Source organism: Aedes aegypti, chromosome 2 (assembly GCF_002204515.2).
Source record: "Aedes aegypti strain LVP_AGWG chromosome 2, AaegL5.0 Primary Assembly, whole genome shotgun sequence".
NCBI lineage: Eukaryota > Metazoa > Arthropoda > Insecta > Diptera > Culicidae > Aedes > Aedes aegypti.
This window is the reverse complement of record NC_035108.1, coordinates 106,084,310-106,107,195: the sequence shown is the minus strand read 5'-3', so window position 1 is coordinate 106,107,195 and position 22,886 is coordinate 106,084,310. Positions and strand designations below refer to the sequence as shown.

Here is a 22,886-nt window from a genome sequence, read left to right as displayed (position 1 = left end):
GCACGCTCTCGAAGAGCAACGCTGTGCAATGCACCAGCCTTTTTTTTTAATACGCTCTCGAAGAGCAACGCTGTGCCATGCATTAGCCCTTTTTTTTTAAGCACGCTCTCGAAGAGCAACGCTGTGCAATGCACCAGCCTTTTTTTTAATACGCTCTCGAAGAGCAACGCTGTGTAATGCACCAGCCTTTTTTTAAGCACGCTCTCGAAGAGCAACGCTGTGTAATGCACCAGCCTTTTTTGAATACGCTCTCGAAGAGCAACGCTGTGTAATGCACCAGCCTTTTTTTTTAAGCACGCTCTCGAAGAGCAACGCTGTGCAATGCACCAGCCTTTTTTTTAATACGCTCTCGAAGAGCAACGCTGTGTAATGCACCAGCCTTTTTTTGAATACGCTCTCGAAGAGCAACGCTGTGTAATGCACCAGCCTTTTTTTTAAGCACGCTCTCGAAGAGCAACGCTGTGCAATGCACCAGCCTTTTTTTTAATACGCTCTCGAAGAGCAACGCTGTGTAATGCACCAGCCTTTTTTTAAGCACGCTCTCGAAGAGCAACGCTGTGTAATGCACCAGCCTTTTTTGAATACGCTCTCGAAGAGCAACGCTGTGTAATGCACCAGCCTTTTTTTTAAGCACGCTCTCGAAGAGCAACGCTGTGTAATGCACCAGCCTTTTTTGAATACGCTCTCGAAGAGCAACGCTGTGTAATGCACCAGCCTTTTTTTTAAGCACGCTCTCGAAGAGCAACGCTGTGCAATGCACCAGCCTTTTTTTTAATACGCTCTCGAAGAGCAACGCTGTGCCATGCATTAGCCTTTTTTTTAAGCACGCTCTCGAAGAGCAACGCTGTGCAATGCACCAGCCTTTTTTTTTAATACCTTCTCGAAGATCAACGCTGTGCCATGCATTAGCCTTTTTTTTAAGCACGCTCTCGAAGAGCAACGCTGTGCAATGCACCAGCCTTTTTTTTTTAATACGCTCTCGAAGAGCAACGCTGTGCCATGCATTAGCCTTTTTTTTTAAGCACGCTCTCGAAGAGCAACGCTGTGCAATGCACCAGCCTTTTTTTTAATACGCTCTCGAAGAGCAACGCTGTGTAATGCACCAGCCTTTTTTTAAGCACGCTCTCGAAGAGCAACGCTGTGTAATGCACCAGCCTTTTTTGAATACGCTCTCGAAGAGCAACGCTGTGTAATGCACCAGCCTTTTTTTTAAGCACGCTCTCGAAGAGCAACGCTGTGCAATGCACCAGCCTTTTTTTTTTAATACGCTCTCGAAGAGCAACGCTGTGCCATGCATTAGCCTTTTTTTTAAGCACGCTCTCGAAGAGCAACGCTGTGCAATGCACCAGCCTTTTTTTTTAATACGCTCTCGAAGAGCAACGCTGTGCCATGCATTAGCCCTTTTTTTTTAATACGCTCTCGAAGAGCAACGCTGTGTAATGCACCAGCCTTTTTTTTAATACGCTCTCGAAGAGCAACGCTGTGTAATGCACCAGCCTTTTTTTAAGCACGCTCTCGAAGAGCAACGCTGTGTAATGCACCAGCCTTTTTTGAATACGCTCTCGAAGAAGCAACGCTGTGTAATGCACCAGCCTTTTTTTTAAGCACGCTCTCGAGAGCAACGCTGTGCAATCACCAGCCTTTTTTAATTACGCTCTCGAAGAGCAACGCTGTGTAATGCACCAGCCTTTTTTTAAGCACGTCTCGAAGAGCAACGCTGTGTAATGCACCAGCCTTTTTTGAATACGCTCTCGAAGAGCAACGCTGTGTAAATGCACCAGCCTTTTTTTTTAAGCACGCTCTCGAAGAGCAACGCTGTGTAATGCACCAGCCTTTTTTGAATACGCTCTCGAAAGAAGCAACGCTGTGTAATGCACCAGCCTTTTTTTGAATACCGCTCTCGAAGAGCAACGCTGTGTAATGCACCAGCCTTTTTTTAGCACGCTCTCGAAGAGCAACGCTGTGCAATGCACCAGCCTTTTTTTTTAATACGCTCTCGAAGAGCAACGCTGTGTAATGCACCAGCCTTTTTTTTAAGCACGCTCTCGAAGAGCAACGCTGTGTAATGCACCAGCCTTTTTTGAATACGCTCTCGAAGAGCAACGCTGTGTAATGCACCAGCCTTTTTTTTAAGCACGCTCTCGAAGAGCAACGCTGTGCATAATGCCAAAACCAGCCTTTTTTTTAAGCACGCTCTCGAAGAGCAACGCTGTGCAATGCACAGCCTTTTTTTTAAGCACGCTCTCCGGAAGAGCAACGCTGTGCAATGCACCAGCCTTTTTTTTAATACGCTCTCGAAGAGCAACGCTGTTGCCAATGCACATTTTTTTTTAAGCACGCTCTCGAAGAGCAACGCTGGTGCATGCACCACCTTTTTTTTTTAATTACGCTCTCGAAGAGCAACGCTGTGCCATGCATTAGCCTTTTTTTTTTAAGGCACGCTCTCGAAGAGCAACGCTGTGCAATGCACCAGCTTTTTTTTAATTTGACGCTCTCGAAGAGCAACGCTGTGGTAATGCACCAAGCCCTTTTTTTAAGCACGCTCTCGAAGAGCAACGCTGTGTAATGCCATTTTTTTTATTCCAGCCTTTTTTTAATACGCTCTCGAAGAGCAACGCTGTGGTAATGCCACCCAAGCCATGTTTTTTTAAGCACGCTCTCGAAGAGCAATTACGCCTGTGGCAATGCACCAGCCTTTTTTTTAATACGCTCTCCGAAGAGCCAACGCTGTGCAATGCACCAGCCTTTTTTTTAATGCACGCTCTCGAAGAGCAACGCTGTGCAATGCACCAGCCTTTTTTTTAATACCGCTCTCGAAGAGCAACGCTGTGCCATGCATTAGCCTTTTTTTTTAAGCACGCTCTCGAAGAGCAACGCTGTGCAACCCCCCCCATGCACCAGCCTTTTTTTAATACGCTCTCGAAGAGCAACGCCTGGTTGTAATGCACCAGCCTTTTTTTAAGCACGCTCTCGAAAGAGCAACCGCCTGTGTTAATCACGCCAGCCTTTTTTGAATACGCTCTCGAAGAGCAACGCTGTGTAATGCCAGCCCAGCCTTTTTTTTAAGCCGCTCTCGAAGAGCAAGCTGTGCAATGCACCAGCCTTTTTTTTAATATTCGGGGGTGTGAGCAAGCCTAACACTCGAAGAGCAACGCTGTGCAATGCACCAGCCTTTTTTTAATACCTCTCGAAGAGCAACGCTGTGTATGCACTAGCCTTTTTTTTAAGCACGCTCTCGAAGAGCAACGCTGTGCATGCACCAGCCTTTTTTTAATACGCTCTCGAAGAGCAACGCTGTGTAATGCACTAGCCTTTTTTTAAGCACGCTCTCGAAAGAGCAACGCTGTGTAATGCACCAGCCTTTTTTTAAGCACGCTCTCGAAGAGCAACGCTGTGCAATGCACCAGCCTTTTTTTAATACGCTCTCGAAGAGCAAGCTGTGTAAGCACCAGCCTTTTAATACGCTCTCGAAGAGCAACGCTGTGTAATGCACCAGCCTTTTTTTTAAGCACGCTCTCGAAGAGCAACGCTGTGCAATGCACCAGCCTTTTTTTTAATACGCTCTCGAAGAGCAACGCTGTGTAATGCACCAGCCTTTTTTTAAGCACGCTCTCGAAGAGCAACGCTGTGTAATGCACCAGCCTTTTTTGAATACGCTCTCGAAGAGCAACGCTGTGTAATGCACCAGCCTTTTTTTTAAGCACGCTCTCGAAGAGCAACGCTGTGTAATGCACCAGCCTTTTTTGAATACGCTCTCGAAGAGCAACGCTGTGTAATGCACCAGCCTTTTTTTTAAGCACGCTCTCGAAGAGCAACGCTGTGCAATGCACCAGCCTTTTTTTTAATACGCTCTCGAAGAGCAACGCTGTGCCATGCATTAGCCTTTTTTTAAGCACGCTCTCGAAGAGCAACGCTGTGCAATGCACCAGCCTTTTTTTTTAATACCTTCTCGAAGATCAACGCTGTGCCATGCATTAGCCTTTTTTTTAAGCACGCTCTCGAAGAGCAACGCTGTGCAATGCACCAGCCTTTTTTTTTAATACGCTCTCGAAGAGCAACGCTGTGCCATGCATTAGCCTTTTTTTTTAAGCACGCTCTCGAAGAGCAACGCTGTGCAATGCACCAGCCTTTTTTTTAATACGCTCTCGAAGAGCAACGCTGTGTAATGCACCAGCCTTTTTTTAAGCACGCTCTCGAAGAGCAACGCTGTGTAATGCACCAGCCTTTTTTGAATACGCTCTCGAAGAGCAACGCTGTGTAATGCACCAGCCTTTTTTTTAAGCACGCTCTCGAAGAGCAACGCTGTGCAATGCACCAGCCTTTTTTTTTTAATACGCTCTCGAAGAGCAACGCTGTGCCATGCATTAGCCTTTTTTTTAAGCACGCTCTCGAAGAGCAACGCTGTGCAATGCACCAGCCTTTTTTTTAATACGCTCTCGAAGAGCAACGCTGTGTAATGCACCAGCCTTTTTTTAAGCACGCTCTCGAAGAGCAACGCTGTGTAATGCACCAGCCTTTTTGAATACGCTCTCGAAGAGCAACGCTGTGTAATGCACCAGCCTTTTTTTTAAGCACGCTCTCGAAGAGCAACGCTGTGCAATGCACCAGCCTTTTTTTTAATACGCTCTCGAAGAGCAACGCTGTGTAATGCACCAGCCTTTTTTGAATACGCTCTCGAAGAGCAACGCTGTGTAATGCACCAGCCTTTTTTTTAAGCACGCTCTCGAAGAGCAACGCTGTGCAATGCACCAGCCTTTTTTTTAATACGCTCTCGAAGAGCAACGCTGTGTAATGCACCAGCCTTTTTTTAAGCACGCTCTCGAAGAGCAACGCTGTGTAATGCACCAGCCTTTTTTGAATACGCTCTCGAAGAGCAACGCTGTGTAATGCACCAGCCTTTTTTTTAAGCACGCTCTCGAAGAGCAACGCTGTGTAATGCACCAGCCTTTTTTGAATACGCTCTCGAAGAGCAACGCTGTGTAATGCACCAGCCTTTTTTTAAGCACGCTCTCGAAGAGCAACGCTGTGCAATGCACCAGCCTTTTTTTTAATACGCTCTCGAAGAGCAAGGCTGTGCCATGCATTAGCCTTTTTTTTAAGCACGCTCTCGAAGAGCAACGCTGTGCAATGCACCAGCCTTTTTTTTTAATACCTTCTCGAAGATCAACGCTGTGCCATGCATTAGCCTTTTTTTTAAGCACGCTCTCGAAGAGCAACGCTGTGCAATGCACCAGCCTTTTTTTTTTAATACGCTCTCGAAGAGCAACGCTGTGCCATGCATTAGCCTTTTTTTTTTAAGCACGCTCTCGAAGAGCAACGCTGTGCAATGCACCAGCCTTTTTTTTAATACGCTCTCGAAGAGCAACGCTGTGTAATGCACCAGCCTTTTTTTAAGCACGCTCTCGAAGAGCAACGCTGTGTAATGCACCAGCCTTTTTTGAATACGCTCTCGAAGAGCAACGCTGTGTAATGCACCAGCCTTTTTTTTAAGCACGCTCTCGAAGAGCAACGCTGTGCAATGCACCAGCCTTTTTTTTTTAATACGCTCTCGAAGAGCAACGCTGTGCCATGCATTAGCCTTTTTTTTAAGCACGCTCTCGAAGAGCAACGCTGTGCAATGCACCAGCCTTTTTTTTTTAATACGCTCTCGAAGAGCAACGCTGTGCCATGCATTAGCCTTTTTTTTAATACGCTCTCGAAGAGCAACGCTGTGCAATGCACCAGCCTTTTTTTTAATACGCTCTCGAAGAGCAACGCTGTGTAATGCACCAGCCTTTTTTTAAGCACGCTCTCGAAGAGCAACGCTGTGTAATGCACCAGCCTTTTTTGAATACGCTCTCGAAGAGCAACGCTGTGTAATGCACCAGCCTTTTTTTTAAGCACGCTCTCGAAGAGCAACGCTGTGCAATGCACCAGCCTTTTTTTTAATACGCTCTCGAAGAGCAACGCTGTGTAATGCACCAGCCTTTTTTTAAGCACGCTCTCGAAGAGCAACGCTGTGTAATGCACCAGCCTTTTTTGAATACGCTCTCGAAGAGCAACGCTGTGTAATGCACCAGCCTTTTTTTTAAGCACGCTCTCGAAGAGCAACGCTGTGTAATGCACCAGCCTTTTTTGAATACGCTCTCGAAGAGCAACGCTGTGTAATGCACCAGCCTTTTTTGAATACGCTCTCGAAGAGCAACGCTGTGTAATGCACCAGCCTTTTTTTTAAGCACGCTCTCGAAGAGCAACGCTGTGCAATGCACCAGCCTTTTTTTTAATACGCTCTCGAAGAGCAACGCTGTGTAATGCACCAGCCTTTTTTTAAGCACGCTCTCGAAGAGCAACGCTGTGTAATGCACCAGCCTTTTTTGAATACGCTCTCGAAGAGCAACGCTGTGTAATGCACCAGCCTTTTTTTTAAGCACGCTCTCGAAGAGCAACGCTGTGTAATGCACCAGCCTTTTTTGAATACGCTCTCGAAGAGCAACGCTGTGTAATGCACCAGCCTTTTTTTTAAGCACGCTCTCGAAGAGCAACGCTGTGCAATGCACCAGCCTTTTTTTTTAATACGCTCTCGAAGAGCAACGCTGTGCCATGCATTAGCCTTTTTTTTAAGCACGCTCTCGAAGAGCAACGCTGTGCAATGCACCAGCCTTTTTTTTTAATACCTTCTCGAAGATCAACGCTGTGCCATGCATTAGCCTTTTTTTTAAGCACGCTCTCGAAGAGCAACGCTGTGCAATGCACCAGCCTTTTTTTTTTTAATACGCTCTCGAAGAGCAACGCTGTGCCATGCATTAGCCTTTTTTTTTTAAGCACGCTCTCGAAGAGCAACGCTGTGCAATGCACCAGCCTTTTTTTTAATACGCTCTCGAAGAGCAACGCTGTGTAATGCACCAGCCTTTTTTTAAGCACGCTCTCGAAGAGCAACGCTGTGTAATGCACCAGCCTTTTTTGAATACGCTCTCGAAGAGCAACGCTGTGTAATGCACCAGCCTTTTTTTTAAGCACGCTCTCGAAGAGCAACGCTGTGCAATGCACCAGCCTTTTTTTTTAATACGCTCTCGAAGAGCAACGCTGTGCCATGCATTAGCCTTTTTTTAAGCACGCTCTCGAAGAGCAACGCTGTGCAATGCACCAGCCTTTTTTTTTTAATACGCTCTCGAAGAGCAACGCTGTGCCATGCATTAGCCTTTTTTTTTAATACGCTCTCGAAGAGCAACGCTGTGCAATGCACCAGCCTTTTTTTTAATACGCTCTCGAAGAGCAACGCTGTGTAATGCACCAGCCTTTTTTTAAGCACGCTCTCGAAGAGCAACGCTGTGTAATGCACCAGCCTTTTTTGAATACGCTCTCGAAGAGCAACGCTGTGTAATGCACCAGCCTTTTTTTTAAGCACGCTCTCGAAGAGCAACGCTGTGCAATGCACCAGCCTTTTTTTTAATACGCTCTCGAAGAGCAACGCTGTGTAATGCACCAGCCTTTTTTTAAGCACGCTCTCGAAGAGCAACGCTGTGTAATGCACCAGCCTTTTTTGAATACGCTCTCGAAGAGCAACGCTGTGTAATGCACCAGCCTTTTTTTTAAGCACGCTCTCGAAGAGCAACGCTGTGTAATGCACCAGCCTTTTTTTAAGCACGCTCTCGAAGAGCAACGCTGTGCAATGCACCAGCCTTTTTTTTTAATACGCTCTCGAAGAGCAACGCTGTGCCATGCATTAGCCTTTTTTTTAAGCACGCTCTCGAAGAGCAACGCTGTGCAATGCACCAGCCTTTTTTTTTTAATACGCTCTCGAAGAGCAACGCTGTGCCATGCATTAGCCTTTTTTTTTTAAGCACGCTCTCGAAGAGCAACGCTGTGCAATGCACCAGCCTTTTTTTTAATACGCTCTCGAAGAGCAACGCTGTGTAATGCACCAGCCTTTTTTTAAGCACGCTCTCGAAGAGCAACGCTGTGCAATGCACCAGCCTTTTTTGAATACGCTCTCGAAGAGCAACGCTGTGTAATGCACCAGCCTTTTTTTTAAGCACGCTCTCGAAGAGCAACGCTGTGTAATGCACCAGCCTTTTTTGAATACGCTCTCGAAGAGCAACGCTGTGTAATGCACCAGCCTTTTTTTTAAGCACGCTCTCGAAGAGCAACGCTGTGCAATGCACCAGCCTTTTTTTTTAATACGCTCTCGAAGAGCAACGCTGTGCCATGCATTAGCCTTTTTTTTAAGCACGCTCTCGAAGAGCAACGCTGTGCAATGCACCAGCCTTTTTTTTTAATACCTTCTCGAAGATCAACGCTGTGCCATGCATTAGCCTTTTTTTTAAGCACGCTCTCGAAGAGCAACGCTGTGCAATGCACCAGCCTTTTTTTTAATACGCTCTCGAAGAGCAACGCTGTGTAATGCATTAGCCTTTTTTTTAAGCACGCTCTCGAAGAGCAACGCTGTGCAATGCACCAGCCTTTTTTTTAATACGCTCTCGAAGAGCAACGCTGTGTAATGCACCAGCCTTTTTTTAAGCACGCTCTCGAAGAGCAACGCTGTGTAATGCACCAGCCTTTTTTTTAAGCACGCTCTCGAAGAGCAACGCTGTGCAATGCACCAGCCTTTTTTTTAATACGCTCTCGAAGAGCAACGCTGTGTAATGCACCAGCCTTTTTTGAATACGCTCTCGAAGAGCAACGCTGTGTAATGCACCAGCCTTTTTTTTAAGCACGCTCTCGAAGAGCAACGCTGTGCAATGCACCAGCCTTTTTTTTTAATACGCTCTCGAAGAGCAACGCTGTGTAATGCACCAGCCTTTTTTTAAGCACGCTCTCGAAGAGCAACGCTGTGTAATGCACCAGCCTTTTTTGAATACGCTCTCGAAGAGCAACGCTGTGTAATGCACCAGCCTTTTTTTTAAGCACGCTCTCGAAGAGCAACGCTGTGTAATGCACCAGCCTTTTTTGAATACGCTCTCGAAGAGCAACGCTGTGTAATGCACCAGCCTTTTTTTTAAGCACGCTCTCGAAGAGCAACGCTGTGCAATGCACCAGCCTTTTTTTTAATACGCTCTCGAAGAGCAACGCTGTGCCATGCATTAGCCTTTTTTTTAAGCACGCTCTCGAAGAGCAACGCTGTGCAATGCACCAGCCTTTTTTTTTAATACCTTCTCGAAGATCAACGCTGTGCCATGCATTAGCCTTTTTTTAAGCACGCTCTCGAAGAGCAACGCTGTGCAATGCACCAGCCTTTTTTTTTAATACGCTCTCGAAGAGCAACGCTGTGCCATGCATTAGCCTTTTTTTTAAGCACGCTCTCGAAGAGCAACGCTGTGCAATGCACCAGCCTTTTTTTTAATACGCTCTCGAAGAGCAACGCTGTGTAATGCACCAGCCTTTTTTTAAGCACGCTCTCGAAGAGCAACGCTGTGTAATGCACCAGCCTTTTTTGAATACGCTCTCGAAGAGCAACGCTGTGTAATGCACCAGCCTTTTTTTTAAGCACGCTCTCGAAGAGCAACGCTGTGCAATGCACCAGCCTTTTTTTTTTAATACGCTCTCGAAGAGCAACGCTGTGCCATGCATTAGCCTTTTTTTTTAAGCACGCTCTCGAAGAGCAACGCTGTGCAATGCACCAGCCTTTTTTTTTTAATACGCTCTCGAAGAGCAACGCTGTGCCATGCATTAGCCTTTTTTTTAAGCACGCTCTCGAAGAGCAACGCTGTGCAATGCACCAGCCTTTTTTTTAATACGCTCTCGAAGAGCAACGCTGTGTAATGCACCAGCCTTTTTTTAAGCACGCTCTCGAAGAGCAACGCTGTGTAATGCACCAGCCTTTTTTGAATACGCTCTCGAAGAGCAACGCTGTGTAATGCACCAGCCTTTTTTTTAAGCACGCTCTCGAAGAGCAACGCTGTGTAATGCACCAGCCTTTTTTGAATACGCTCTCGAAGAGCAACGCTGTGTAATGCACCAGCCTTTTTTTTAAGCACGCTCTCGAAGAGCAACGCTGTGCAATGCACCAGCCTTTTTTTTTAATACGCTCTCGAAGAGCAAGGCTGTGCCATGCATTAGCCTTTTTTTTAAGCACGCTCTCGAAGAGCAACGCTGTGCAATGCACCAGCCTTTTTTTTTAATACGCTCTCGAAGAGCAACGCTGTGCCATGCATTAGCCTTTTTTTTAAGCACGCTCTCGAAGAGCAACGCTGTGCAATGCACCAGCCTTTTTTTTAATACGCTCTCGAAGAGCAACGCTGTGTAATGCACCAGCCTTTTTTTAAGCACGCTCTCGAAGAGCAACGCTGTGTAATGCACCAGCCTTTTTTGAATACGCTCTCGAAGAGCAACGCTGTGTAATGCACCAGCCTTTTTTTTAAGCACGCTCTCGAAGAGCAACGCTGTGCAATGCACCAGCCTTTTTTTTTTAATACGCTCTCGAAGAGCAACGCTGTGCCATGCATTAGCCTTTTTTTTTTAAGCACGCTCTCGAAGAGCAACGCTGTGCAATGCACCAGCCTTTTTTTTTTAATACGCTCTCGAAGAGCAACGCTGTGCCATGCATTAGCCTTTTTTTTAAGCACGCTCTCGAAGAGCAACGCTGTGCAATGCACCAGCCTTTTTTTTAATACGCTCTCGAAGAGCAACGCTGTGTAATGCACCAGCCTTTTTTTAAGCACGCTCTCGAAGAGCAACGCTGTGTAATGCACCAGCCTTTTTTGAATACGCTCTCGAAGAGCAACGCTGTGTAATGCACCAGCCTTTTTTTTAAGCACGCTCTCGAAGAGCAACGCTGTGTAATGCACCAGCCTTTTTTGAATACGCTCTCGAAGAGCAACGCTGTGTAATGCACCAGCCTTTTTTTTAAGCACGCTCTCGAAGAGCAACGCTGTGCAATGCACCAGCCTTTTTTTTAATACGCTCTCGAAGAGCAACGCTGTGTAATGCACCAGCCTTTTTTTAAGCACGCTCTCGAAGAGCAACGCTGTGTAATGCACCAGCCTTTTTTGAATACGCTCTCGAAGAGCAACGCTGTGTAATGCACCAGCCTTTTTTTTAAGCACGCTCTCGAAGAGCAACGCTGTGTAATGCACCAGCCTTTTTTGAATACGCTCTCGAAGAGCAACGCTGTGTAATGCACCAGCCTTTTTTTTAAGCACGCTCTCGAAGAGCAACGCTGTGCAATGCACCAGCCTTTTTTTTAATACGCTCTCGAAGAGCAAGGCTGTGCCATGCATTAGCCTTTTTTTTAAGCACGCTCTCGAAGAGCAACGCTGTGTAATGCACCAGCCTTTTTTAAGCACGCTCTCGAAGAGCAACGCTGTGCAATGCACCAGCCTTTTTTTGAGTACGCTCTCCTGGAGCTATGCTGTGCAGTGCACCAGCCACTTTTTATTTTGCTCTCCGGGAGCCATGCTGTGCATTGCATCAGCCGCCTTCACCCTCTCTGAAAGCTTTGCTATACAGTGCCTCTGCCAAGAAACCTCCTTTATCGGAACACAAGCTGTAGTTCCCAGTCGTGTACCTGAAACTAACAATTTTCCAATCGGCTCTCAAATTCCATTACTCGACACATCTCTCACCATTTAACGCATCACTTTTCATTAAATTACAACCGACTATTATATTTCGTAATTTAAAACCCCTGGTATCGGCACATTCAATGCATTCAATACAAACTGCTCCTTCCATAAATCAACCATACCGACTTATCTCCTCCGACTTCCGATCTTAAAAATCGATCCAGCCGGTACACAACGTAGGTAAACAAATGAATTCGAATCAACTAACTGTTCATTTTCTTACCAATTCAAGATCCCGTCCTTGTCGCCACTGTGATACTCCTGACCACGGTCCACGCGTATTCTGTCGAACACTGTGATTCCGGAATTCCCGGACACTAAGTTGTAGTTGTTCACTCACCACACGGATCCGTCACAAACTCTCCACGCTACCATATCTATAGACTGATCAAAAACTAATCATTTTAGTGTTAATGCTAACCTCTGTGTCAAGGTGTTTACATTCCAATACCAAGGTTTACACATATTTTCTAGCGTGACATAGCAATTAAGTTATCTTAATAGGCCTTTTCATGTAACAGATCCGTCTATGCATTTGTTTACATCGGTGGAGGAACGGTGCTAACACGGGCCTGTCATTTTCATAGAAGAACTGTCAAAGTGCTTCCCGATCATCTGATTTGAGACGTCATGTGAATAGGCCTATAATGCAGGGCACCACATACCCATTTTCCTGATGCAGTATAAAGCTGTTTGAAATCCGCCTTCACATAAGTTTCATGCGAGAACGTCGGATTCTCTTGCTGCCCGAGCAAACTCTGCCTGCCATGTCTGGCGTATGGTTGATTTCACCCACCGTCGCGTATTGGCAAGGGGCACCTTAGTGCTGTAACGAGGACCAGAAGGGCCGCATCCTGCTAGGAAGTCTGCGGTTGCTTTACCAGGAACACCTCTATGTCCTGGGACCCACATTATGGTGACGCCGTACGCGCACGGAGCTTTTTTAATTATCCCCTAGAATCTCCTAGTGGATATCAGCGTAGCTCCAATCCTTAAGAGCACATGGACAAACACTATGACCAATTGAATAAAATGCTTGTGTTTTCCATAGTAATTCCTATACAAGTTTTGAAAGGTTTGTGCAGTCTCAGTCTTCGTCCAAATGAACTCAAATTTTGGGAGGACACTCAAAATTTGATCTTGAATCAAATGAGTAGTGTGGAATCAAATCAATTTTCTGAACCACCAGTACAAAAAAGTATTTGAATTCATTGAGTATTCGCTGAGTGGTGGGGGTTTTAATATTTTTGCTTTCACTTAGGTCTGTACGGGAAATAAGAAATTTATAATTTATAACATAGTAGTGTTCAGTTGAATAGTATTTCTTACAGTTTTCTAGAATTAACTAAAAGTGTTCCAAACAAAAATTGAGATAATGTAATAACAAAAACGTTAAGAAATTCGTTCTAAAACCAAAAATATGTGATTGTGAAAAGTGTTAAACATTTTTACTTTCATTATTTTCATCTAGAAGCAAATGGAAACTAGCTGCACATGCAATAACACCTTCTTCAAATATAAACGGAATCCCATCGTAAATTCATGCAGTTTTAATCACAAAATTTACAATCTAACAATCCACAAGAATTAAGCACTTGAATTTATTTCTCCTCACGTTTCCCTCAAAACCACGCAACCCAACTATACGCCCATTGATGGAAATTGAATGGCCCACCATCACCCGCCTTGGTCTCGAGTAGGTGTCGATAATACTCTCAAAGAGGACGGCTACCACGTGTGGCGACTGAAACACTTCAGCAAGCCGGCTTACTGCAATATGTGCCTCAACATGCTGGTCGGACTGGGCAAGAAAGGACTCTGCTGTGTCCGTGAGTATCTCGATATTAAATAGAAATATTATCATGCCCTAGAAAAAGAATAACCATCATTAGTTTATCCGAAAACAGTAAATACAATAACTCGAAGCAAGCAAAAATAGCAAAACCAATAGAAAAATTTATCAAAAAATTCAAAAATAGCATTTTTGACAGTTTTTATTTGCAACTTTTTGATTTTTAGTGCCTATTTTAGTTTGTCCATTAGCATTTTTTCAAATTTTAAAGTGATTAGTTTTCCATTAGATATTTTTAGTTATTCAGTGTTTGTTATTATTATTCCTTGCTTCAAAATTTTAAATAATGTTGGAGCTAATTTTTGTATTTCATTGCTTATTTTCTTTTTTTTATAGGAATATCGATAGATTTTAATATATTTTTTTATTGTTTAAAGTGTTCAAATAATTGCATTTGCCTAAGTATTTTATTGATTACTTTTTTTTTTAAACACAGAGCATTTTTCTTCTTTAAATGCTTGTTAATTTGGCTGCCTATGGATATTTACCGTATCAAATGTACATTCCCATCATTGATACATGTGACATCCCCGAAACTCGAAACCGCATTATCTGCCACCCCTAACAATGGCTCCCGTTTCGCTTTTCGTTTCGTTTTCATGCTAAATGCGTGCGGACCGGAAGTGTGCAAATACACGGTCCACGAGCGGTGCGTCCAGCGTGCCCCGGCTTCCTGCATCGCCACCTACGTCAAGTCGAAGAAATCGAAGGCCAGTTCCGTGTTTCAGCACCACTGGGTCGAGGGCAACTGCTACGGGCGGTGTTCCAAGTGCCGGAAGCGGATCAAAGCGTACAACGGCATCACCGGACTGACCTGCCGCTGGTGTCGGATGATGGTAAGTAGGATATCCAGTGTCGCTGTCCACTGTCATTAACTGACGACTGTCTGTGTGCATAGAAACGGTTTGTGGGATTTTTCACATGTTATGCGATTAGTATTTGTCTCGAATTCCAAACAGACTCATACTCCAAACACCCGGATTTTGTATGGCGAGATGATATGCTATTTTTGCTTTCTTTAGGAGCTCAGACTTATGATGCTACACTTCTTTATATATTTGGAGAGATTCTTACAGTATGTAAAAGAGAAAGTAAAATACTAATATCACTAGTAAGGCGAGCAAATACCTTTAAACTCTAAAATGTTGCTTATCTTGACATATAGGCCTATTTAGTCTGCGACTTAGAAGTCTAAGCTTAGAAGATAAGCAACATATTAGATCTACCGAAAAGCTAAACATTACATATAATTTGCAATTGGATTAGATGGACAAATTGATGTGAAGATTTGCGAAAAAGTTACACGACTTCTCAGTGAGAATCGAACTCACGACTCCCTGATCTCTAGTTAGGGCGCGTTACCCCTACGCCATGAGAGGACTCATGAACGCAGAAGTTAACCTGAATTCGATTTCAGCTTTTTCGGAAGAATTGATGCCCATCCAAACACAACGCTTTCTATGTATATTCAATGCCTAGCCCGAGAGCGCATTATTTTTTAGGTATGGAAATAGCACACTACACTAGCCAGCAACTGCGCTGGCTGAGGTTTCTATTGTGGCTTCCAATGGGTCGCGACGTTCTCAAACGACCGGTTACGGAACATGAGTCCGTTGCTCGATAAATACTTGTTTTTAATTTTGATAATAATTCTTCCGAAAGAGGTGCACTTTGCGAAAAAGGACCACGTGATTATTGAGCTGAAATCGAATTCAGGTTAACTTCTGCGTTCATGAGTCCTCTCATGGCGTAGGGGTAACGCGCCCTAACTAGAGATCAGGGAGTCGTGAGTTCGATTCTCACTGAGAAGTCGTGTAACTTTTTCGCAAATCTTCACATCAATTTGTCCATTAGAGTGATGCAAATTTTGAAATGTTTGCTCCCCTATGCTTAAACGATTTTAATAATGGTAAATAGCATCCTCCCAAAGTTTGAAGTGATTCGGAAGAAATTTGACACACGCCATTTGAAGTTTATATGAAGATTACTATAGAAAATGCCAATCTTTTGTGTTCATCCCTCTATCTCTTCGTCATGATATTTTATGGGAAAGTGGACAAATTCGTCTAATGTGAAACCTTCACAGCTACAACTTTGATTGGACGTCAGGATAAATTGTTATTCATCATCATAAAGTTGGTTTGCATACAGTATGCTTCACCAACTGTTCGGCAGGCAACAGTGGTGCTCCTGGCGGAAAAAATAGATCAAAGTAATCCAGGCTACTATGTTCTACAGCAAAAAAGCAGTGTTGCTCTGAAAGTAATTGAATGATCATCTCAGCATGATTTACACTTTGTTATCAAAAATAACAAATTATCCTTACGTCCCATCAAAATGTGGTCTTCGGCAAAGTTATAGCTGGGAAGTGTTTACATGAGATGAGTGTGTTCGCTTTTCCATATATTATTATGACGAGCAGTTAGAGGATTGAACACATAAGATATGCCTTTTCCATAGTAATTTCCATATAAACTTCAAATAGCGTGTGCACAACCAAATTTCTTCCGAATCACTTCAAATTTTGAGAGGATCATTTTCAGCATAATTGACATCGTTTAAGCATAGGGGAGCAAAAACTTCAAAATTTGCATTAGTCTATTGTCCATCTAATCCAATTGCAAATTATATGTAATGTTTAGCTTTTCGGTAGTTGTTAAACTTCCACTCGGCTGGTTAGCCGTAAACCACGATTCATAATTAATAACAAGAACATATTAGAGTTTCAAGGTATTTGCTCACCTTACTTAGTTTTTTTTTCTGTTTCCTTTTCCTTTTTTTGCAAAAGTGAAGTGTAGAGTTGACATTCAATTGATGATGAGATGGTTGAAAATTTCACTGAAATATGTTATCAAACTTCCAGCAAATGGAAGTCAACTGCATCTCAATTTTAATGTGATAAGCCCTATTTTATATCCCAGAAGTTGCAATGATCTTCTTGTTCGATATCAGTATAATTAGCTCAGATGGATTTATTTACAAAAAATATTCATTGAATTTGTTCGTGCTGCTCAAAAATTGAATGAGGGTATGAATATGAGACAGGATGAACACAATGTTCGTCATTTGAAGCAAATTCCTTACTCTTGAATAGAACTAATGTAAAAGGTGATACCGTTTTGTCTGAAATTCCGAACATGGACCATATTCCGAATAGGCGCAATCCCAAAGGTGAGAATTGATATTTTCACAATTTTTAAATGTAAAGGACTTGAAGCATAGAAAATTTGATAATCCTGCGAAGAAATTAAAGTGGTTTTCTTGAAAAATCGCTATAAAAAGTCGGATGTTCGGAATTTGAGAGTAGAGTTACTGTGCACGTGCTGTAGCCTCATGTGCAGAAGCCACATTGCTTGCAGGCGCACATACTGCGCGCCATCATGAGATCTTTTTTGGAGCGCTTCATTTTTCATGAGATGTGTCTTAATGCGTCTCATCCCAGACAACCAGAAGTCGCGTGAAAATCATGTGAAAACTCGTTTATTCATACAATTTTCATCGAACCCGCAACACACGGTGGATAAAATCGTCCGATTGATGATTTTCCTCGCATAAAACGCTTTTTTTCTGAGTTCAGTTGTACATTTTGTTTTGTCCCGTACACTCGTACAATGTAAGTTGAATCAATCTGTAGCAGCTGTCAAATCAACATTTGTTATCATAAGTTCAGTTGCATAAGATCACAGGTTGGTTCGGTAGAAAATTTATACAATCGCATTGTATGCTATTATTCATCACAAATTTATATGCACGTATATCGCGTCCACTTTTATACGTAGAAGGCCTTTTCGTGACATCTTATAAGTGAAATTTTGCACATTCAAAGCCTCCAGGTGATTTCGTTATACGTACATTCTGCTGTTTAGAACACAGCAGACCTGCATAGTGAACATAGTTGTAGAGGGTCTTCGTTACTAAGCCGATGTTTTACAACTTGGATACCTATGGCGAGCCGTAGCACCGAGCAGCGCACGAGACGAGTCTCCTTTGGTGCTCATCACATAGCGCGCTTAAAGAATTTTCGTGAGACTGCGGCTAGAGCAGCACACTATGATTCGGCTGAGCTGAGAGACGATTGGTTGGAGACTCGTTAGCGGATTTATGTGCTCCTGAGAAATATTTGACTCTATTTGAGAAACAAAACGGTAAAACTTTTTTTTCATCACCAAACTGAATGGTTTACAATTAGGCTTTGCAAAGAAATTGTATATATGATTTTTTTTTTTAATTTTAGCTGATTCATGCCTATAAGATGCATTTTGAGTTACCGTAAGTTTTGGAAGCATGAGTCAAAACGGTATAAGGGTCAACCTTTCTACGGAAACGATTACAGTTAGAAAAAAAAAATGTGTGCTTTGCAGATGGAGTTGGCCGTTTTTCCCATCTCTCTTACACAATTTCTCCCAGTTTTTCTTCAAGGCTTCATCGGTTTTAAATGTTTTTCCGCTTTTCTTTAACTTCTTCTTTATTATCGCTCATTATCTCTCCATTACCAAACTTTTCGATCGGACGAAGTTCTGGTGATTTGGCGGGTTCGCCTCCTTCGGGACCACATTAACGCCCTTCGCTTGGCGTAATGACACGAAGCGAGATCCGTCCAGAACAACGTAGGACCACGGTGAAAGCGGATGAAGGGCAACAAGCGCTTCTGCAAGCAGTAGATATGGGCAAAATGGTCCAACTTTGGGAGCGAGTCTAAGGTGACTCACTCACGAAAGTGAATCGACTCTTTTGATCGATTCAGTGACTCATTTGAAAAATCATAACTTAGTCATATATTTCGTATATAAAATGCAATATGGTACCGTTTTTGTATGAGATCTTATTTATAAAGCTAAATCAACTATTCAAACATGTCTGAGAACTAGATTATGAAAAGTCCAACAAAAAAAATAATCCAGGATCAATTTTTAGGCCCATCTTTGAAAAAAATAAGGTCCTAGTGATCCGTGACTCTTTTGAAAAGAACCGTGATTCGTTCACAAAATTTTGAGAGTCGACTCTTTTGGATGATTCGTGAGTGAGTCGCCCATCTCTAGCAAGCAGTCCTCTCGATAAATCTGCCCGTTTATGGTGCCGGTTGTAACGAACGACTTGCTGTACCGTCTGCACTCGCAGATCGCCTGCCACAACAGGTACTTCTTCGCGAATTTGTCCATCTTTCTCTTGCGGGACGTACCGACAAAAAACTCGAGGTTTGAGATTTGTTTGGTGTCCGCCTTGATGTATGTCTCGTCGTCCATGACGAGACAACCTGGCTTGACCAGCCACTCACGGGACAGCTTCCGCGCAAGCAACTTGGCCACCGTGTTTTGCTTGCCAGTCCGGTTTGGCGCCTTCCTGACCTTAAAACACATAGGGTAATTTGCCCATTGTTGCGGTATTCCCTATTATTGCGGTATTAGAATTAAACACTCATTATTAATCGAAAACTCTATTTTCTATGGATATTATTGATGATGATGAAAGCTTATAGTGTTCCCAAGCTGTGCCAGATAAATGCTTTGAAAATTAAACGATTTTGATCGATGGAAGAACAGTTTTAAATGATGCATCAATAAAAGCCTATATTTTTAACCAGTCCCTCTATTTACGGACGGGTTTTCATTAGCGTGAATTTTTAAGTTAAGAACCAAAACAATTATATGCAGTGGGTATATCAGTTCAGTATGGATGTAGTCACATGATAGATATTGAATTTTGAATAAAAATTCTATATTTTTGAGAAAAAGCATATACCGCAATAATAGGACAATGAAAATAGCTGTTTGCCTATTATTGCGGTATCTGTAAATCACATTCAAGCATCCAATATTTCAATACTCATTTTAAATGTAATTGCTGGAAACATTAATTTTATTATTAGGGTACTATTTTGTAACAAAATTTTGTGTCATTCATACATTTATTTGGTCAAACAAAAGATATCTGTTTATCTTTACCCTGTAGTTGCTCTTTTTTTACAAATATATTGCAAATAAACACAATGTTTTACCGAAAAATCACGTAAACTGATTGAAAATCGGAAAACATGGCAAAAATGCATTGAAAAACTAAAATACAAGATGATTGCAAGGAAGCAATTTTTTGAAATTGCATTGGATTGGTGAAAACTAGTGAAAAATATTTTTAAAAGCAACAAAATTGTGGTTATATTTGAGTCAAAAAATCATTTCTTATATTGCGACTAGTGGTCTTAGATGGAAGAACCTTGTCTATTTGCGTTAACATTGTCCAGCTGCGACGGAAGAGGAGACGAAACCGGCAGAAAATCATTCGATTCTGTTGATTTGTTTTCAAATCGTGACATAAAGTAATTAATTAGTTTTCTTTGTAGATACGTCCAAAGTCACACAAGCGGACAGTACCGTGCAGTGTCATTAACATGGAGGGAGCATAATTTCAATGCTAGCACATTGTGTGGCATTGAATGTATACTGAATGTAATAAAATCTATGATTTTTGGTATACCGCAATAATAGGACGGCACTAGCGCAATAATAGGACGAAATACCGCAATAATAGGACAGAGGAAGAGCTTCAGATTTATGTTAAAAAAATGTATTTTTGATTCCAAAATTTGCTTTTTTACTTTACTATACTCCAGATAAAGGATAGTTTTAATAGTTCAAAATGCAAAATACTACAATATTTAGGTTTTAGACACTGAAATACGATTTAAATTTCAACACCGTGCTTAAGTCCTCCATAATAGGACGGGTACCCTAGCTCCACCCGCTTCATGGTCTGCTGGAGGAAACCACTTCGACGAATTGACCTTTTTGGCCACGTCTCGGGTGGAAAGGTTCGGGTTATGCTTAAAGTACTGTCTTATTTTCCGCACCTTCTCTGAGTATTCCGATTTTGGTTTTCGGCCGCTTCCAGCGCGCCGTCTCCTGGAACATCTTCACAACGCGGGACACGGTGGAATCCATCTGTGCGACTGACCAGGATTATCGATCACCGGGCCCAAGATTTGCTGGCGTAGCTCTTTTTGTTTCAGATGCAACTTGAAAACTACTTGACAGATCGCAATAAAATATTGCACACATAAACATAACACGCTAAACTAGTATCACCCAAAATTTCATCAATTTTTACCCATACGATGCAAAGCTACACCCAAAACATAGTGTTGCATTTTTTCCGAGTCCAATCTTTGCCTCTACTAATTCTATTGAGGGATCTAAAGAACTGCTCCCAACATTCTGTGAGAATCTTGATTTACTTTCTTTGAAAGTTCTGTCCAAGACATTAAGAGAATGTCTGCCAGGATTATTAATCGTTGATTCAGTGAAAAAAATGCATCTAGAACTCAGCAAGAGTTTAGTCCTGTTGCAGTCCTGTGTTTATAGATATTCTTTACAATACGTTGCGTGGACCCTGCTCAAGATTATGTTAAAATTCTGGCCAAGATTTGACAGGAATTATTCTCGCGAATCTTTCCGAGAATCCTGCTAGATTTAAATCAGGAAATTACAAAAAAAATCTTGCAGTGTTTTTTTGAAAATTGAGGCCACATAACATATTGGCTATAATTTTGCTTAACAAACTTGTGTCAAAATATTTACCCATTTTTAGTTATAACAGTTTCAAAATTGATTGTCTTATTCGAACTTTTGCCCCACCGGTGGGGCAAGAGTTCGAATCTAGTGTGGGGCATAAGTTCGCTGGCTAAAACCCAAAATATCGATCCTTTTATGACAGGCACACTTTATAACAGCCATAAACTTAAGTTTGCCTAAAAATACACACTAAATTTTCATCAAAAAATTGCCCAAAACCGGGTTAATTGTAATATACTCAAAAATAGCAGTTTTTCGCAAAACTTAGTGGAAATATAAAATTTTGGTGACAATTTTCACACGATCAGACAAATTTAACTAAATTTGAAGATAATATGTGGATTTTAGGCAATTTGCAAATTTGTCCGTGATTTTATACATGGGTCGAACTTTTGCCCCACTATGGGCCAAAAATTGTTTTCAAGCATTTATGCAAAAACTAATACACCTCAAAGCAACCTTATGATAGGCCTAGAAACGCCCTTACATAAAATGTTGAGAAAGATTTTATTTCAATTGGTTCAATGCAACGAAAGTTTGACCAAAAATTACAATATTCACGTCGAAAAACAACAAATAGCCATAACTTTTCCAAATCTCAATCGATGTTTATGATACTTGGATAGCATTCGAACCACCTTGACATTTATAAGATTTGTTTAATGTTGAGCTAGAAATCTTAAAAAGAAACTCTTACCCCACTCGAACTTTTGCCCCACTTTACTCTATATATTTTGTTACACGTCACTCAGGTTAGCTCAGTTTCCATTATTATGTCTGCGAATTTCATTCGAAACAGTGAGTGGTATGAGCTTTACTACATGTATCATCTACTCAAAAACAAAATCCACAAAATTTACTACACTTTTGGTATGAAGAAAAAAAAATTCGAACATGTAGTACCTACTACATTCGAGCATCAGCCAGTGACTGATGCTGCACGTTAAGAAAATTTCATTCAGAGTGACACTTAAAATCAATATACTCATGCGAATATGCCAAATTTGTCGCTTATTCACACGACAAATCATGTGAATATATGAATATTACAGTCGCCTCTCCACATCTCGATATCGAAGATGGGAGAGATCGAGACAAAGAACAAATTTTTATTGAATACTAGATTGAAACACACTCCGTTGCCAAGAAAATAATAAACAATCAGACGACATTGCGTGTTCCTAATTTGTTTTGAACCCAAAAACATTAGTCTAGTAACCTTTAGTATTGGTCATATCGACATACAGAGAGAAAATTAGGAACGAAAAATCAACAGGCACACATCGAGATACTCAGATATCGAGATAATGAGGATATCGAGATATGGAGAGAGAAATTGTATGCAGAATGAAGGGACCTAAGAAATCATCGACATAAGGAGAGATATCGAGATAAAGAACATCGAGATGTGAAGAGTCGACTGTACTACATCGCGTAATCGAGCATGGACACTAATTCATGTAAATAATGTAATTTTACACGATTTGAAGTATAAATTTGCGATAAATCTAGCATTCCCTTTATGTGCATGTGAATTTTATAATGATTTGACAACAAGGATTTTTTTTTGAGAATTTTGGAATTTTAGGTAGAAGTCTGAAGCCTATGAAGGAATCTTGAGATAATAGCAATTGTGGAATTATAAAGTTGAGCTTTCTCTGTGAATTAAAAAAAAACACCTGTGAAGGAATCTTGAGATAATAGCAATTGTGGAATTATAAAGTTGAGCTTTCTCTGTGAGTTAAAAAAACAGCATGTTGAAGTCCGATGATGGATATGGAATTCTGAGTATTTCTGTGGTATTCTCGTTATTTCGATAGGTTTCCTGGTAGAATCCCTGGAATTCTTAGAAATAGAAATAAATTCTCACAATAGTGATTGAATTACGGATTTTCTTTTACATTTTTACATATAGACAGGTCTAAAGTT

At 41.9% G+C, this 22,886-nt stretch overlaps 1 protein-coding gene across 4 annotated transcripts in view; it reads left to right on the top strand.

Moving 5' to 3' along the window:
- LOC5575250 (diacylglycerol kinase 1) overlaps positions 1-22,886 on the top strand; it is a 655,530-nt gene that overhangs the window by 559,768 nt on the left and 72,876 nt on the right. For all 4 annotated transcript variants that reach the window (XM_021841863.1, XM_021841861.1, XM_021841864.1 and 1 more), the window contains exons 13-14: positions 13,241-13,369; positions 14,017-14,228. In XM_021841863.1, the coding sequence (XP_021697555.1) occupies positions 13,241-13,369; positions 14,017-14,228 (341 nt within the window). The remainder of the gene's footprint in view (positions 1-13,240; positions 13,370-14,016; positions 14,229-22,886) is intronic.